Here is an 18108-nt window from a genome sequence, read left to right as displayed (position 1 = left end):
GGGGCAGAAGCAGGCGGAGACAACGAGTCAACAAGGCCAGTCAGGTTTGTGGACTTTGGGAAGGAGATAGAGGCGGGCAGTGAGGGGTTGGGGAACGATGAGATTGGAGGCTGTGGGTGGGAGGTCACCCGAGATGATGAGATTGGGGTTGGTTTGGTAGATGATGGTTTGGTGGTCAAGGGTGGGGTCATGATCAAGGAGGCAGTAGGAGAAGGTGTCGGAGAGTTGGTGCCTGGCCTCGGCGATGTAGAGGTCAGTGCGCCACACTACAACTGTGCCTCCCTTGTCTGTGGGTTTTATGGTGAAGTTGGGATTAGAGCGGAGGGCTGCACATTTTGTGGGGGAGAGGGGTGGAGAGGGTGAGGCGACTGATGTCTCGACAGCAGTGGAGAGGAAGGGGTCGAGGGAGGGTAGGAGGCTTTGAGGTGGAGTCCAGAAGGGGGGGTTGTGTTGGAGGCGGGTGAAGGGGTCAGTAGGGGAAGGGTTAGGCTCACGGTTAAAGAAATAAGCGTGGAGGTGGAGGCGGTGGAAAAACTGTTCAACGTCCAAGCGTGAGCGGTGTTCTAGCTTCATCCTGCCCCCTTGACCTGTCCGTCCTCCCTGGACTGACCTATCCCCGCTCTAACTCCCCACCTACACTCACCTTGTTATCTCAAATTCTCCAGCATCTGCAGCTCCTACTATCTCTTAAGAAGTATATTGCTTTGTTTTACAAGAAAACTCATCCACTTTCTACTTTTGTTCCAAGATGTTTCAATCTACAGCCTCCTATTACTGGCCTTTCTACCAGGGAAAGTTTCTCCCGACCAACTTGATCAAATAAGGCCTATGATGAATGTTTTAATTTCACCATTATAAATGGATTGTGACCAGGCCACTAACCATGTGTGCACTAAAGGTTGTTAACCAAACAGCAGTCTTGTTTCCAGTCACAGAAATCATTGTGATCATTTGAAAATTTAAATTCTAGAATATGTGGTGAATGCATGACAAAATGTTTCGGCGGCACATATCTTTCAGCACCATGTGGTAAATTTGTTTTGAAGTATGAGTACTTGGAGTGGGTGAAACTTCAATAGTCAGTGCTTTTAAATCTATTTAAATCACTGTTTTACAATGTGTAACAACGGTGAGCACATTTTGAAATTTGCTATCTGTAGTTCTTGTTCAACATTTGGGATGAAGCACAATTGGCATTGAGTTCTCGGAATTCAAATTTGGCAAAGCCAACTGTAGAATATCAATCAGAAAGAACGAATTGCATTTACACATAATACCAATAAGAAACATGTCAAACTGCTCGACAATGTAAATTTCTTCAAAGCACAGACACTGTTACAGAATAGGTAAATGCAGCAGCCAATTTACGCGCACGAAATTCCACGAACTGCAATGATGCAATTTCCAGTTTTTGGTGCTGTGATTCAGGGAAGAGCTTCGGCCAGGACACCTTGTTCTATTCCCAACATTGTCATGCGTGTCTTTTATATCCATCTGAACTAACCAGACATGGGTAAAAACAGAAGTTGCTGGAAAAGCTCAGCAGGTCTGGCAGCATCTGTGACAAGAAAATCGGAGTTAACGTTTCGGGTCCAGTGACCCTTCCTCAGGAAGGGACCCTTCTGAGACTTAAAAGTATTAACATTTTATCACAATATGCCTGAGATGCTCTGTGTTAAGGGCACTATGAAATGCAAGGTATTGCTGGGCCTCCGAAAGAGCCATCCAATTTTCTGTTTCCTCCTCTTGCTGCATAGCCCAACAGTTCTTTTTTCCATTATAAATATAGTGTTAATTCTCGCTCAAAAGTTGATAAAGATTCAGCTTCTTCTAGGGAACTTCACTTAGGCTGCAGCTTGATTTGCAGACAAAAAATCTCATCTTCTCTCTCCTGGTATTTTTTTGACAATTATCTGAAATATGGCATTTGCCAAACTCGCACACCAAGAAAGATTGAAATACTGTGGCTGAAGATGTCAATTCTTTCCTGAACTGGACTGTCTGAGGGAAGCAGGAGCAGCTGAATCAAAAGCCAGTTTAATAACTCGATGGATAAAGATTTGATGGATTTGTGCGCTCTCTTTGGGATATGGTGGTCCCCAGATAGAAACTGTTCATATGGACGGTAATGGTCTTGCCTGTTGCTCTACATTTCTATTTTCATACAATCTCTGTCATATCCCGCTAATTTAATTTTTTGTTGTTGCATTTTGTCAAATCAAAACCATTCTTTTTACCAACTCAAGATGCTGTAACAATTACCATTAAACCTGGTATCTCCTGCAGGAACCTTGCCTTATTCTAACTGTTTTGTACCTGGTAGACAGAGTGTCAGTTGGTCCACTGTGGCCGCTATGTTCCTTTGCTGTGAACGACACTTCTTCAGTTCCTCCATTTCAGTGAGTAGCTGCAGAGGCACATGTTGAAAAAGAACAATTTGGTGAGTACATTTTCATGAATCTGTCTCTCAGTCTTGAAAAATTCATTAACCAAGCAGTCCATTTATTTTTAGTCTCAGTGATTCTTACCATCCCACCTCACTGACACAATTCTCTTTGTGTCATCCAAGTGGCCACCACCCACATGCACAACAGCTTTCCAACAAGCGAACAGAGGCAGCTTCTCAGCCTATGATATCTTGTCCTGGTTTTATGCACATTTTGTAAAGTGCCATGGCTCAAACAGATGATTTTTCTATCCAGAATTCACAAATGCCCAAAAAGTACCACTATCTTGGATTGGGTCCAGCTAAAATCAACCGAAATCACCAATATAACATCCCTGGCTTAGGTGTGCTCATAGAATCCCTAGTGTGGAAGTAAGCAATGCAGCCCATCAAACCCACACTGATCTTTCAAACAGCATCCCACCCAGACACTATCCCTGTATTTCCTATGACTAATCCACCTAGCCTGCATATCCTTGGATACTATGGGCAATTTAGCATGGCCAATCCACCAACCTGCACATCTTTGGTCTGTGGGAGCAAGCCAAAGCACCCGGAGAAAACTGTGCAGAAAACCGTGCAGATACATGGAGAATATGCAAACTCCACACAGACAGTTGCCTGAGAGTGTAATCAAACCCAGGTCCCTGGTACTGTGAGGCAGCAGTGCTAACCACTGAGCCAACGTGCCACCCTGACTTTCTGATTAACTCATAGTTACCTGGAAAGCTTTGACCCAGAATGCAATTGGAGTACATTTCCATTGCGATGTAGCAACAAAGATAAACTGATTGGTCAGCAAAAGATTGTAGTTGGTGAGATTTAAGAACATTGGCAGTAGGTAAAAAAATTTACACATTAAAAAGTATGCATTTATGAACAATTTTAGGGCACTACAATGTATTTCACAGGCAATTGGAAGTACAGTCACTGCTGTGATGAAGCAAACAGCGATGGGGAAGGAGAATTAAAAATAATGGAAAAGAAATCACCTCTCTCCCTGATTCCTGCAGCTTGTTGTTGGTGTCTGTCACTTGAATCTGAAATGTAGAAAATAAAACATCTCATTTTAAAACGTTGTTTGAAAAGAAAAGTAGTACATTTAAAGCATTTAATGCTAAAACAATGAAGGTTACTGGAATGAATACATTGTCAGTACAACTCAATGGTTTATTCAGATCATTCAAAGAGAGTTGTGACATTTTAAAAGAGATACCAAGACACCAAATTAGGAATCAACTCAAGTTCAGGTGAAAGATACATCTTGAGGAAAGCAAGTAGGACACAAAACATCGTCAGTCATTGACTGGAATGAACGGAGATCAAAACTTCTCTGCCATTAAATCTCACACTAATTGACCAAATCATCGCATTACTAACAGGTGGTTATCAATAATCAATTATTTCTGCTGACAATAATATCACCTTGTACAACAGAAACAGACTATTTAATACAATTTGTCTGCACTATCACAGATCATCCTTTTGTCCTTGTCAAATTAAGATGCAGCTCACAGCCTAATCCATCTCAACTTCTTCCCGCTTTGCTGAAAGGTCATCGCCCTAAACCATTAACTCTGTTTCTCTCTTCACAAATACTGCCCAACAGGCTCAACTTTCACAGCATTTTCTGTTTTTATTTCAGATTTTCAGCATGTGCAGTATTCTGCTCTCTGATTTGGCCCTTCCTGGTGTTTATACTTCACACAAGCCTCCTTTCATTCCACTTGTCCCTTCCCACCTTGCCAAAATATCACTCTTCTCTCTTCACCCTCTTGTGGGTTTCACTGTGGCAGCTAGGTCGAAAGTCTCATCACAGTGTGACAACGATGAGAGCGAAGAGGATGAGGGTCATAGTCAGTCGTTCTTTTACTGAATTCATGTGGATTAGACATAGATGCCTCCCATGTAATCAGTTTCAGACAGACAGACATATCACGTGATAAGGTCTTAGTGGTCAGACTGTAGCCTTAACTCTACTTTCCTGACTACCCCATATAACCTCGGGCTCCCTTTTCAATCGAGAATCTATCCAAAGCTGTGTTAAAAGCATCCACTGACCCAGCCTCCACTGCTCTGGGCTAAAGAGAATCCTACAGATAAATAACCATCAAGACAAAAAATTCTCCTCATCTCTGTCTTAAACTGCCTCTCTGAGCTCTAGTCATTCCCAAGAAGTCACTCCCAGGACCCGGCATCACGTATCCTCAAGATTTTGTGTTTCAAATAAATAAGAAAGATTTACAAGGGTGTTGCCAGATTTGGAAGGTTTGAGCTGTAGGGGCAGGCTGAGTAGGCCGGGGCTATTTTCCCTGGAGCACTGGAGGCTGAGGGGTGACCATATGAAGGTTTTTAAAATTGATGGGGTGAATGGACCAGGTCTTTTCCGCAGATGGGGGAGTCCAAAACTAAACAGCGTAGGTTTAAGGTGAGAGGGGCAAGATTTAAAATTGACCTGACAGACAATGTTTTCACACAGACAGTGGTGCATGTAAGGAATGAAGTGCCAAAGGAATTGGTGGAGGCTGGTACAATTACAACATTGAAAAGGCATCTAGATGAGTAAAAGAATAGGAAGGTCTTAGAGGGATTGATCCAAATGCTGGAAAATGGGACTAGATTAATTTGGCATATCTGGTCAACGTGGACAATTTGGACCAACGGGTCTGATTCTAAGTTGTACAGCTCTATGACTCTGTCTCATTCTTTTCAACTGCAATGGGATTCAGCCCAACCTGTTCAACCATCCCTCATCAAGAGAAGTCCTTCATCACAGGAATGAATCAAGTGAATCTCCTTGTTTCACATTGTGGCAGTACCACAGCAACACGAGAAGGGGAAACTGCAACATACCTTCAGCTTCTGTGCTTCTCCCCGCACTTTCAGCAGCTCTGTGATAGAGTCTACAAATCCTTGGAAATGGAAGTTGCACATTTTCTCAATCTCCCGGTCATGGTTCCTAATCCGGGCCTCCAGCTTCTCCATGAACCGCCAGTGTTCCTCTCCATCGTAAACCGACCTGAAATGGGACAATTCAGCTGCACGTTAAAGCTTACAGCATTTTCACCCATCTGATCCTAGCCTCTTTCACTTTTCTAATTTTAACTACGTCACCACAGCTGAACCTTCAACTGCATCAGTATTATGCAATGGAATGCCTTCCTGAAATGCCTTAATCCTTCTTCTTTTAAAGATACTTCTATACACTACTTTGACCATTTATCCTAATGTCTTCTCACATGTCTTAGTGTTAAGCTTTGGGGAAATCACCCACAGGAATTTCATTACATAAAAGATGGTATATAAATGCAACAGAAACAGTGGAAACTGCAGATGCTGGAGAATCCAAGATAACAAAGTGTGAAGCTGGATGAACACAGCAGGCCAAGCAGCATCTCAGGAGCACAAAAGCTGACGTTTCGGGCCTAGAAAAATGCAAGTTTAGTTTGTGAAACTTCAAGACCAGGAATGCTTGATGAGAAATCTATAGGTTATTAAAATCTGAGAAAGTCTCACCTCTCACTTTTGTGACTATTCATCAAAGAAAATTTGGCAGTTCACAGGAAAGAACCGGGGAGAATCAGTTATGTCAAACTTAAATATTTGATATATAGGATGAATTTCTCCATATCTAAGTCTTTGTAACATATAGTGTTATAAAGCAGAATGAACCTTTATTGTTTGGATTTGTTTTGTCTTGAAATCTTTCAATCTATATTCCATGTTTAGATATCTTGCTTTTGTTTTTCGTCTTGTGTATTAAACTTCAGTTCCATTGTTAAAGAAACTCTGCAATCTCAAGTAACTATGTTTTAGTAACGGACCATGACATTAATTAGAAGAAACAAATGTGACCTTTTAAACCAGATTTCATTCTGGGATTAGACATGTCCAGTTATACTGTGAGCCGGGATCATAAGCTTATATTTAGGTACATCGAGCATTTTGGAAAGCTGACAGAATGTTATTGTTTTTGCAAGGGCAAGTGAATACAAAAGTAGAGAGGTTATGCTTTGATTATACAAGATACTGATGAGACCACATTTTAGAGTACTGTATACAGTATGGGTATCCTTATTTAAGAAAGGATGCAAACTCATTGGAAACAGTTCAGACAAGGTTTACTAGAATAACACCTGTAATGACTGGGTTCTCTTATAAAGAAAGGTTGGACAGGCTGAGTTGAGATGACATGATTGAAACAGTCTTGAGCAGTCTTGACGTGGTAGATGTAAGGAGATGGTTCCTCTTACATGATAACTAGAGCGAGGGCTCACTGGTAAATTAAACATAAAATGCTCATATGCAGGTACAGTAAGTGATTAGGAAGTGTACAACCAGCCCCTGCCAAACATAATCCCAAGCTAAACTAGCCCCACCTGCTTAATTCTAGCCCACATCACTCTAAACTTTTCCTATTCATGTACTTTTTAAATGTCTTTCAAACATTGTAATTGTGCCCACATTCACCACTTCCACAGGAAGTTCATTCCACCCTGAATAAAAAAAATTGCTCCTCCTATCTTTAAAACACTCTCCTCTCACCTTAAAAATGTGCCCCATCGTCTTGAAATTCCCATCCTAGGGTAAAGACAACTATCATTAACTCTATCTATACTCCTCATTATTTTGTAAACTTCTATAAAGTTGCCCTTCAGCCTCCTGTGCTCCAGTGAAACTAGTCTCAGCCTATCGAGCCTTCCATTATAATTTATATCTTCCGTACCTGGCAACATCCTGGTAAATTTCATCTGAGCCCTCTCCAGCTTAATAAAATCCTTCCTATAACTGGACAACTCAAACTGGACACAGAATTCCAGAAGAGGCCTCACCAATGTCCCGTACAGCCTCAACATGACTTCCCAACTCCTTTACTCAAAGGACTGAGTAATGAAGGTAAGCGTGCCAAACACCTATTTAGCCACTCTGACTATATGTGACACAACTATAGACTTGTGAGTCTGTCTTGTTTGTGGCTAAATTATTAGAAGTGATTTTAAAAGATAGGATTTACAGACTTTTGGAGAGGCAAAAATTGATTAGGTTTTGTCAGCATGGCATTGTGCGAGGAAAACTGTATCTCATAAACTTGATTGAGCTTTTTGAGGATGTTACCAAAAAGACTGATGCGGGCAGAGCAGTAGACATAGTTTACTTGGACTGAGGTAAAGCCTTCAATAAGGTTCCGCATGGTAGGCTAATGAGTAGAAGTAGGTCACATGGCATTAAGGGTGAACTTGCCAAATGGACACATAATTGGCTGAATGGCAGAATACAGAGAGTGAAGGTGGATGTTTTTTTTTCCGGATTGAGGACCTGTCACCAGTGGTGATCCTCAAGGACAGGTTCTGCATCACCTTTTATTTGTGATTTATATAAATGATTTGGATGAGAATGTAGAAGGCATGGTCAATAAGTTGGCGGATGACACTAAAATTAGTGGTATAGTGGACAGGAAGAGGATTTCTTTCGAACATAGAGCATAGAACATAGAACAATACAGCGCAGAACAGGCCCTTTGGCCCTCGATGTTGCGCCGACCTGTGAACTAATCTAAGGCCCTCCCCCTACACTATCCCATCATCACCCATATACTTATCCAAGGGCTGTTTAAATGCCCCTAAATGTGGCTGACTTAACTACATTGGCAGGCAGGCGTTCCACGCCCTTATCACTCTCTGAGTAAAGAACCTGCCTCTGACATCTGTCTTAAACCTATCACCCCTCAATTTGTAGCTGTGTCCACTCGTACAAGCTGAAGTCACCATCCTCGGAAAAAGACTCTCACTGTCCACCCTATCTAATCCTCTAATTACCTTGTATGTCTCTATTAAATCCCCTCTCAGCCTCCTTCTCTCCAATGACAACAGACCCAAGTCCCTCAGCTTTTCTTCATAGGGCCTGCGCTACAGACCAGGCAACATCCTGGTAAGTCTCCTCTGCACCTTTTCCAATGCTTCCACATCCTTCCTGTAATGGGGCGACCAGAACTGCACACAATATTCCAAGTGAGGCCGCACTAGCGTTTTGTACAGTTGCAGCAAGACATCACAGCTCCGGAACTCAATCCCTCTACCAATAAAGCCTAACACACCGTAAGCCTTCTTAACAGTACTATCAACCTGAGTGGCAACTTTCAGGGATCTACGTACATGGACATCAAGATCCCTCTGCACTTCCACAATACCAAGAATCTTTTCATTGGCCTGGGTATTCTGCCTTCCTATTATTCCTCCCGAAGTGATTCACCTCACATTTATCTGGATTAAACTCCATTTGCCACCTTTCAGCCCAATTCTGCAGCTTATCCAAGTCTCCCTGCAGCCTGCAACATTCTTCCACACTGTCCACCACTCCACCGACTTCAGTGTCATCTGCAACCTTACTAACCCATCCACCTATGCCAGCGTCCAAGTCATTTATAAAAATGACAAACAGCAGTGGTCCGAAAACAGATCCTTGAGGCACACCACTAGTGACCTGACGCCAGGCTGAATATTTTCCATCAACCACCACTCATTGTCTTCTTACAGAAAGCCAGTTTCTAATCCAAACTACTAAATCTCATTCAATCCTGTGCCTCTGTATTTTCTCCAATAGCCTACCATGTGGAACCTTATCAAAGGCTTTACAAAGGTATCCTGATTAAAATGGGTCAATGGGCTGAAAAATGGTAGGAGGAATTCAATTTGGAAAAATGCAGAGTATTGCATTTTGGTACAACAAACAGGAGTAGGAAAGACAAATCCAAGGCTGGCTTTCAATGATTGCACGGGAATGAAAATATAAAAGTATGCAAGTTTTACTACAGTGGTACAGGGCATTGGTAATACAACAGCTGGGTGTACAATTTTAGGCTCCTTACTGAAATAAAGACATAATTTAGAACATAGAACGTAGAACATAGAACATAGAACATAGAACAGTACAGCACAGAACAGGCCCTTCAGCCCACGATGTTGTGCCGACCATTGATCCTCATGTATGCACCCTCAAATTTCTGTGACCATCTGCATGTCCAGCAGTCTCTTAAATGTCCCCAATGACCTTGCTTCCACAACTGCTGCTGGCAACGCATTCCATGCTCTCACAACTCTCTGTGTAAAGAACCCGCCTCTGACATCCCCTCTCTACTTTCCTCCAACCAGCTTAAAACTATGACCCCTCGTGTTAGCCTTTTCTGCCCTGGGAAATAGTTTCTGGCTATCAACTCTATCTATGCCTCTCATTATCTTGTATACCTCAATTAGGTCCCCTCTCCTCCTCCTTTTCTCCAATGAAAAAAGTCCGAGCTCAGTCAACCTCTCTTCATAAGATAAGCCCTCCAGTCCAGGCAGCATCCTGGTAAACCTCTTCTGAACCCTCTCCAAAGCATCCACATCTTTCCTATAATAGGGCGCCCAGAACTGGACGCAGTATTCCAAGTGCAGTCTAACCAAAGTTTTATAGAGCTGCAACAAGATCTCACGACTCTTAAACTCAATCCCCCTGTTAATGAAAGCCAAAACACCATATGTTTTCTTAACAACCCTGTCTACTTGGGTGGCCATTTTAAGGGATCTATGTACCTGCACACCAAGATCCCTCTGTTCCTCCACTCTGCCAAGAATCCCATCCTTAATCCTGTACTCAGCTTTCAAATTCGACCTTCCAAAATGCATCACCTCGCATTTATCCAGGTTGAACTCCATCTGCCACCTCTCAGCATCCTGTCAAGGTCCCGCTGCAGCCTATAACAGCCCTCTATACTGTCAACGACACCTCCAATCTTCGTGTCGTCTGCAAACTTGCTGACCCATCCTTCAATCCCCTCATCCAAGTCATTAATAAAAATTACAAACAGTAGAGGCCCAAGGACAGAGCCCTGTGGAACACCACTCACCACTGACTTCCAGGCAGAATATTTTCCTTCTACTGCCACTCGCTGTCTTCTGTTGGCCAGCCAATTCTGTATCCAGACAGCTAAGCTCCCCTGTATCCCAGTCTTCCTGACCTTCTGAATGAGCCTACCATGGGGAACCTTATCAAATGCCCTGTTGAAGTCCATATACACCACATCCACAGCTCAACCCTAATCAACTTTTCTAGTCACATCCTCAAAGAACTCGATAAGGTTTGTGAGGCATGACCTGCCCCTCACAAAGCCGTGTTGACTGCATTTAATCAAGCCATGCTCTTCCAGATGGTCATAAATCCTATCCCTCAGAATCCTTTTTAACACCTTGCAGACGACAGACGTGAGACTTACTGGTCTGTAATTGCCGGGGATTTCCCTATTTCCTTTCTTGAAGAGAGGAATTACATTTGCGTCTCTCCAGTCCTCAGGTACGACTCCAGTGGAGAGCGAGGGTGCAAAGATCTTCGGAAGTGGCGAAGCAATTGCATTTCTCGTTTCCCAAGGCAGCCGAGGACAAATCTGGTCCGGGCCTGGCGACTTGTCAATCTTAATGTTTGACAAAATTTTCAGCACATCAGCTTCCTCTATCTCTATCCATTCCAGCATGCACACCTGCTCTTCTAAGGTTTCATTCACTACAAAGTTTGTTTCTTTCATAAAGAAGCAAAAAACTAATTTAGGGCTTCCCCTACCTCCTCAGACTCCATACACAAGTTCCCTATGCTATCCCTGATCGGCCCTACTCTTTCTTTGACCATTCTCTTATTCCTCACATAAGTGTAAAATGGCTCTGTGTTCTCCCCAATCCGTTCTGCCAAGCCTTTTTCGTGCCCCCTCCTGGCTCTCCTCAGACCATTTTTGAGCTCCTTCCTCGCCTGCCTGTAATCCTCTAGAGCTGAGCTTGACCCTAGCTTCCTCCATCTTATGAAAGCTACCTTCTTCCTTTTGACGAGTAGCTCCACCGCTCTCGTCATCCAAGGTTCCTTTATCTTACCCCTTCTTGCCTGTCTCAGAGGGACATATTTATTCATCACTCGCAACAACTGTTCCTTAAACAGTCTCCACATGTCTATAGTGCCTTTACCATGGAACAATTGCTCCCAGTCCATGCTTCCTAACTCATGTCTAATCGCATCATAGTTTCCTCTTCCCCAATTAAATATCCTCCCATTTTGCCTAATCCTCTCCTTCTCCATAGCTATGTAGAATGTGAGGCAGTTATGATCACTATCACCAAAATGCTCTCCCACCACAAGATCTGATACCTGCCCCGGCTCGTTTCCGAGCACCAAGTCTAGAATGGCCTCTCCCCTCGTCGGCCTGTCAACGTACTGAGTTAGGAAACCCTCCTGAACACACCTTACAAAAACAGCTCCATTCAAATCTTCTGCTCAAAAGGAGGTTCCAATCGATATTAGGAAAGTTAAAGTCACCCATTACAACAATCCTACTGCGTCCACACTTTTCCAAAATCTGCCGACCTATGCTTTCTTCAATCTCCCTGCTGCTATTGGGGGGCCTGTAGTAAACCCCTAACAAGGCGACTACTCACTTGCTGTGTTAATAAAATGTGAGGCTGGATGAACACAGCAGGCCAAGCAGCATCTCAGGAGCACAAAAGCTGACGTTTCGGGCCTAGACCCTTCATCAGAGAGGGGGATGGGGGGAGGGAACTGGAATAAATAGGGAGAGAGGGGGAGGCGGACCGAAGATGGAGAGTAAAGAAGATAGGTGGAGAGGGTGTAGGTGGGGAGGTAGGGAGGGGATAGGTCAGTCCAGGGAAGACGGACAGGTCAAGGAGGTGGGATGAGGTTAGTAGGTAGCTGGGGGTGCGGCTTGGGGTGGGAGGAAGGGATGGGTGAGAGGAAGAACCGGTTAGGGAGGCAGAGACAGGTTGGACTGGTTTTGGGATGCAGTGGGTGGGGGGGAAGAGCTGGGCTGGTTGTGTGGTGCAGTGGGGGGAGGGGATGAACTGTTCATCCCCTCCCCCCACTGCACCACACAACCAGCCCAGCTCTTCCCCCCCACCCACTGCATCCCAAAACCAGTCCAACCTGTCTCTGCCTCCCTAACCGGTTCTTCCTCTCACCCATCCCTTCCTCCCACCCCAAGCCGCACCCCCAGCTACCTACTAACCTCATCCCACCTCCTTGACCTGTCCGTCTTCCCTGGACTGACCTATCCCCTCCCTACCTCCCCACCTACACCCTCTCCACCTATCTTCTTTACTCTCCATCTTCGGTCCGCCTCCCCCTCTCTCCCTATTTATTCCAGTTCCCTCCCCCCATCCCCCTCTCTGATGAAGGGTCTAGGCCCGAAACGTCAGCTTTTGTGCTCCTGAGATGCTGCTTGGCCTGCTGTGTTCATCCAGCCTCACATTTTATTATCTCGGAATCTCCAGCATCTGCAGTTCCCATTATCTCTGATACTCACTTGCTGTTCCTGATTTCCACCCAAACTGACTCAGTAGGCAGATCTTCCTCGACAATGGAAGCTTCTGTAGCTGTGATACCCTCTCTGATTAGTAGTGCTACACCCCCTCCTCTTTTTCCCCCCTCCCTATTCTTTTGAAACGCTCTAAGCCCTGGAACATCCAGCAACCATTCCTGCCCCTGAGAAACCCATGTCTCTGTTATGGCCACAACATCATAGCACCAGGTACTGATCCATGCTCTAAGTTCATCACTTTTATTCCTGATACTCCTTGCGTTAAAGCAAACACACTTTAACTGATCCCTTGGTTCCTTCCCAGGAAAATCCTTCCCACTAGCTGGTCTACCTCTTGCTACTGCCTCACCTGCATCAACTCTCACCTCCGGTGTACAGCTCAGGTTCCCACCCCCCTGCCATACTAGTTTAAACCCTCTCGAACTACTCAAGCAAACCTTCCACCCAGGACATTGGTCCCCTTCCAGTTCAGATGCAACCCGTCCTTCTTGTACAGGTCCCACCTTCCCCAGAAGGCATCCCAATTATCTACATATCAGAAGCCCTCCCTCCTACACCAGCTGCGTAGCCACGTGTTCAGCTGCGCCCGCTCCCTGTTCCTTGCCTCGCTATCTCGTGGCACCGGTAGTAAACTAGAGAACACTACTCTGTTCGTCCTGCTTTGCAGCTTCTATCCTAACTCCCTGAAATCACTGAAATCACTTTTTATATCCTCAATCCTTTTTCTGGCTATATCATTAGTGCCAATATGTAACACGATTTCTGGCTCTTCGCCCTCCCCTTTTAGAACCTTATACACCCAATCGGAGACGTCCCAGACCCTGGCACCAGGGAGGCAACATACCTTCCGGGAATCCCGATCCTGACGACAAAATCTCCTGTCGATTCCCCTAACTATCAAGTCCCCTACCATGAGTACTTTTCTATCAAAGCAGTTCAGAGAAGGTTTGTGATTCATTCCTGGGATGAACTGCTCATCTTAGGAGGAAGGCCTTCAGAGGGTTTAGGGTTAAACCCCATTAAAAAGAGTTGGAGATGACTTCACTGAAATGGACAAATATCATGAGGGGATTTGGCAGGGTGGATACCAGGAGGATGTTTCTTCTCATGAGGGACTTGAAAACTAAAGGACATAACTTTAGAATAAGGCCACCCCCCTTAAGACAGATTTGAAGAGAAATATTATCTCTCAGAAGGCTGAAAAATTTGTGAATTCCCTTCCCATAAGGCAGTGAAGATTTAGACTTTAAATTAATTCAACAGAAAGCAAAATGACCTCCGCAAACACATCAGAGATGCCAAGGGACAGTACCATGTCAGACCATGTCAGAGGCCCAAACAAGCCCTACAGATAACCACCGCCTGTAGCAAGTCCTACACAACGTAACAGGATACAAAATAAAGCAGAGAATGGCAGTGGACAAAAACACATCCCTCTCTGATGCACTCAACGCTTTCTATGCTCAATCCAAGCAGAATGCCTGCGGCACTGTGTCATCTGGCAATGACAACCCCTGATGCACCTGTTCCCTCCATAACCACTGTAGCCATCAGATCAGTTCTCCTCAGAGTCAACCCAAGGAAAACAACGGCCGGGATGATGTTGCCGCCCAAGCACTCAGACACTGCACAGACCAGCTGATGGAGGTATTTGCTGACACCTTCAACCTCTCCTTCCTACAAACCAAAGTCCTCACCTGTTCAAGAAGACCACTGTCATCCCTGTACCCAAAAAAGCACATGCAACGTTGCTTAATGACTACCACCCAAGGCTCCGACTTCCACAATCATGAAGTGCTTCCAGAGGATGGTCATAACCTACATCAACTCAAGCCTCCCTCCAGCCTTGATCCCTTGCAATTTGCCTACTGACATAACAGGTCCACATCCATTTCCCTTGCCCTACATTCATCCTTGGAACATCTGGATAACAAGGCCACCTATGTCAGGCTTCTACTCATCGACTTTAGATCTGCCTTCAAGTCTATTATCCCTTCCAAACTAATCTCAACTCCAAGACTTAGGTCTCAGTTACATCCTCTGCAACTGGATCCTCAGCTTCCTGACTCACAGACCACACTCAGTGAAGGCAGACAAGTGCACTTTCTTTACAATAACCCTCAACACTGGAGACCCAAAAGATATTCTCAGCCCCCTACTGTACTCCCTATACACACACGACTGCGTAGCCAAATTCCAAACGAATACTATCTACAAGTTTGCTGACGACACCACCGTGGGACCGACATCAAACAATGATAAGTCAGAATACAGAAAGGAGATAGAAGGCTTGGTGTCATGGCACAATGATAGCAACCTCTCTCTCAACATCAGCAAAACAAAAGAACAGATCATCAACTTCAAGAAGAAAGGAGGAGGACACTCCCCCCATCTTCCACAACGGAGCTGAGATGGAGAGGGTGGAGAGCATCACATTCCCACCAGTGACGATAACTGACTGTTGAATGGTCAGGAAGGCTTAACAATGCAACTTATTTGTCAGGCAGCTTGGGAAACTCAGCATGTCCATAAGGACCCTCACCAGCTTTTACAGACGCACCATAGAAAGCACAGTTTCTGAGTGCATAGCAACTTGGTATGGCAACTGCTCTGCCCTGTATCTACTGAGGGCTATGTGACCAGCCCAGACTATCACCGAAGTCAACCTCCCATCCACGGACTCCATTTACACTTGTCATAGTTGTGGAAAGGCTGCCAACATCATCAAAGATCCCTCCGACCCCAGTAATACTCACTTCCAACCTTTTCCATTAGGCAGAAGAGACAGAAGTTTGAACATGCGCATCAACAGGTTCAACAACAGCTTCCCAGTCTTTGTTAGACCACTGAAAGGGCACTAACTTCAAGTAAGGTTTATCTTGCTTTGTGTATCTCCTGTGTAGGTGTAACCTGTATGCCTCGCTCTGTCTAAGCACCCTTTGATCTGTGTGCCCTTGTTCGCCTATGAACTACCTGTACTGCTCGCAAAATAAAGCTTTACACTGTACTTAGGGACATGTGACTAAAATAAATCAAATCAAATCAAGATGGATTTTTAATAGACAAGGAAGACAAGGATTACAAGGGGCAGACAGGAAAGTGAAGCTTAGGACACAGTGATATCAGCCATGTCCTTTTTTCAATCGGTGGAGCACACTGAAAGGACCAAATGGCCTACTTTTTTTTCCTATTCTCCTGTAGTACAGGATGGGAATGGGCCTTGGGTTTTCTGCTCTCCATGGTCAAGAGACAATGGGAAAAAAACTCATATTTATTCATTTGTCCTGAGAGATATGTCTACAAGTTGTTTGCTATTTTTTTCTGTATATGTCAGTGATATAGTCAGCTCTGAGGACCTTGTGTTGTTTGAATAGTTCTCTAAATCTGTGAAATAAAAGGAAATCACACTGGTACATCAACTTTCACAACTTCTTGCCATCCCATAGCATCTCTCAGCCAGTGAATGTTTTTTGAAGTGTCATCAATAGTGTAATACACAAGATCATCCCATCAACAGCAGTGAGCTTTTGACAAAATAATCTGTTGCGTTTAGTTACGTTGCTGCGAGAATTAAACTGTGGCCAGGACACAGAGGAGAAATTACTGACTCTTCTTCAAAATAGTGATGTAGGATCAATTAGGTTCACCTGAGGGGGAGATAGGGCCTTTATTTAACATTTCATCAGAAAGTTGGCGACTCCAACAGTCAGCACGACATTGGAAGGACTAGCCATTAATGCTCCAGGTTTTCTCAATGAAACAGTCACTTGTAGCAAATAGTTAATCATCTACTTGTGACCTGGACGTGCAAAACACTGAATGTATCAAAAGTCTGCTTTAAACAATTACATTTAGTTTCTGCATCAAGATTCCATAAATCACCAGCGCCAGTTGAGGTAGCACATCTGTCGGCTATTAAAACTGGCTTTGATGTGTCTGTCTCATGTGATACTGTAAAAATACTAACAGTGGCTTTGGGTCATTGCAGAATGAGTTGAATCCCTGTTTTGTTTTCAACTCTCATGCACCCTACTTATAACGCAAAATTATCAGTAGCTTCTGATATGCAATCAGCACTTGTAAACTCACTCCCAGTGGCTCTTCTTCACCTTCGGGACTCAACTGTGAAGTCACAGTTAAATCCAATTGTGAGGCCCTCTTTCCATTTATGAGAACGCCTAGTGCTCAAGAATAATTCTTGCCCCAAACGTATTCAGCTTTCACGATTATCTGTACTTCCACAGTGGTGAACAGAACGTTCGTGGGACCCGAGGATGAACCCCAGGCCATGGACTCTGGCCCTGTGTCAGCCAGATCAGACAAACACAAGCAGGCTCCCTTCCCTGGAGAACATGTCTGAACCAATGTTTCTGCTTTGAAGCAACAATCGTGGTCATGTTCTCATTATGCCAGTCTACAGACATCCTGCCAAGAAGGAAGCCTGCTGCTTGCCCAATTTAGCCCAAAAGACAGCAACACTGTCCTTTTTAAATTCATTCAGAGAATATGGCCATCACTGGCTAGGCCAGCATTCACTTCCCATCCCTAACTGTCCGGAGGGTAGCTCATGCGGGTCTAGGGTTACATGTAGACCAGACCAAGTAAGCATGGCAGTCTCTTCCCTAAAGGGTCTTTGTGAACCAGATGGACTTTTCCCGACCATCAACAATGGTTTCGTGTTCGTATAAGACTTTTAATTCCAGATTTTTACTGAATTCAAAGTGCACCATCTGCCATGGCAGGATTCAAAACAAGGCTCCAGAAAGTAGATTCGGAAATAGTGGGAACTGACAATACTGGAGAATCTGAGATAACAAGGTGTAGAGCTGAATGAACACAGTAGGCCAAGCAGCATCAGAGGAGTAGGAAAACTGATGTTTCAGGTCTGGACCCTTCCCCAGAGCCGAAACGTCAGCTTTCCTGCTCCGCTGATGCTGCTTGGTCTGTTCATCCAGAAAAGTACCAGTGTCTCTGGATTAATATCATTAAGCCATCACCCTCCCAAAAGTGTTTCACAAGATGCTTAATGCTGGGCAACCAGGGATGGGCAATAAATATCATGCTTGCCAGCAACGCCCACATCCAGAAAATGAATGAAGGTCATGAATGAACAAGCAAATTTACCCACTATAGGGCCAGGGTGGGGGGTGGTAACCAACTAATTAGATTGCTCCTTCAAAAAGCAATCAACCAATCTAACAAAAGGCCTCTTTCCGAATTTAAAATGCACTAATTCTCAAACATGGAACTCGCAAGCATGGGGAATGGTTGACAAGAATACAGCAGATGCATTTAAGGGGAAGCTAGACAAGCAAAT

General features: G+C 44.3%; 1 protein-coding gene across 3 annotated transcripts in view; it reads right to left on the bottom strand.

The window, feature by feature from the left end:
* The window catches only part of LOC125458167 (exocyst complex component 6B-like), a 620472-nt gene that overhangs the window by 522396 nt on the left and 79968 nt on the right, over positions 1-18108 (bottom strand). For all 3 annotated transcript variants that reach the window (XM_048543144.2, XM_048543170.2, XM_059650589.1), the window contains exons 2-4: positions 5300-5465; positions 3439-3486; positions 2317-2407 (exon numbers count right to left, since the gene is read on the bottom strand). In XM_048543144.2, the coding sequence (XP_048399101.1) occupies positions 2317-2407; positions 3439-3486; positions 5300-5465 (305 nt within the window). The remainder of the gene's footprint in view (positions 1-2316; positions 2408-3438; positions 3487-5299; positions 5466-18108) is intronic.

The sequence above is a fragment of the Stegostoma tigrinum genome, chromosome 1, assembly GCF_030684315.1.
Source record: "Stegostoma tigrinum isolate sSteTig4 chromosome 1, sSteTig4.hap1, whole genome shotgun sequence".
NCBI classification, from domain to species: domain Eukaryota; kingdom Metazoa; phylum Chordata; class Chondrichthyes; order Orectolobiformes; family Stegostomatidae; genus Stegostoma; species Stegostoma tigrinum.
This window is presented reverse-complemented; position numbering and strand designations above follow the sequence as displayed.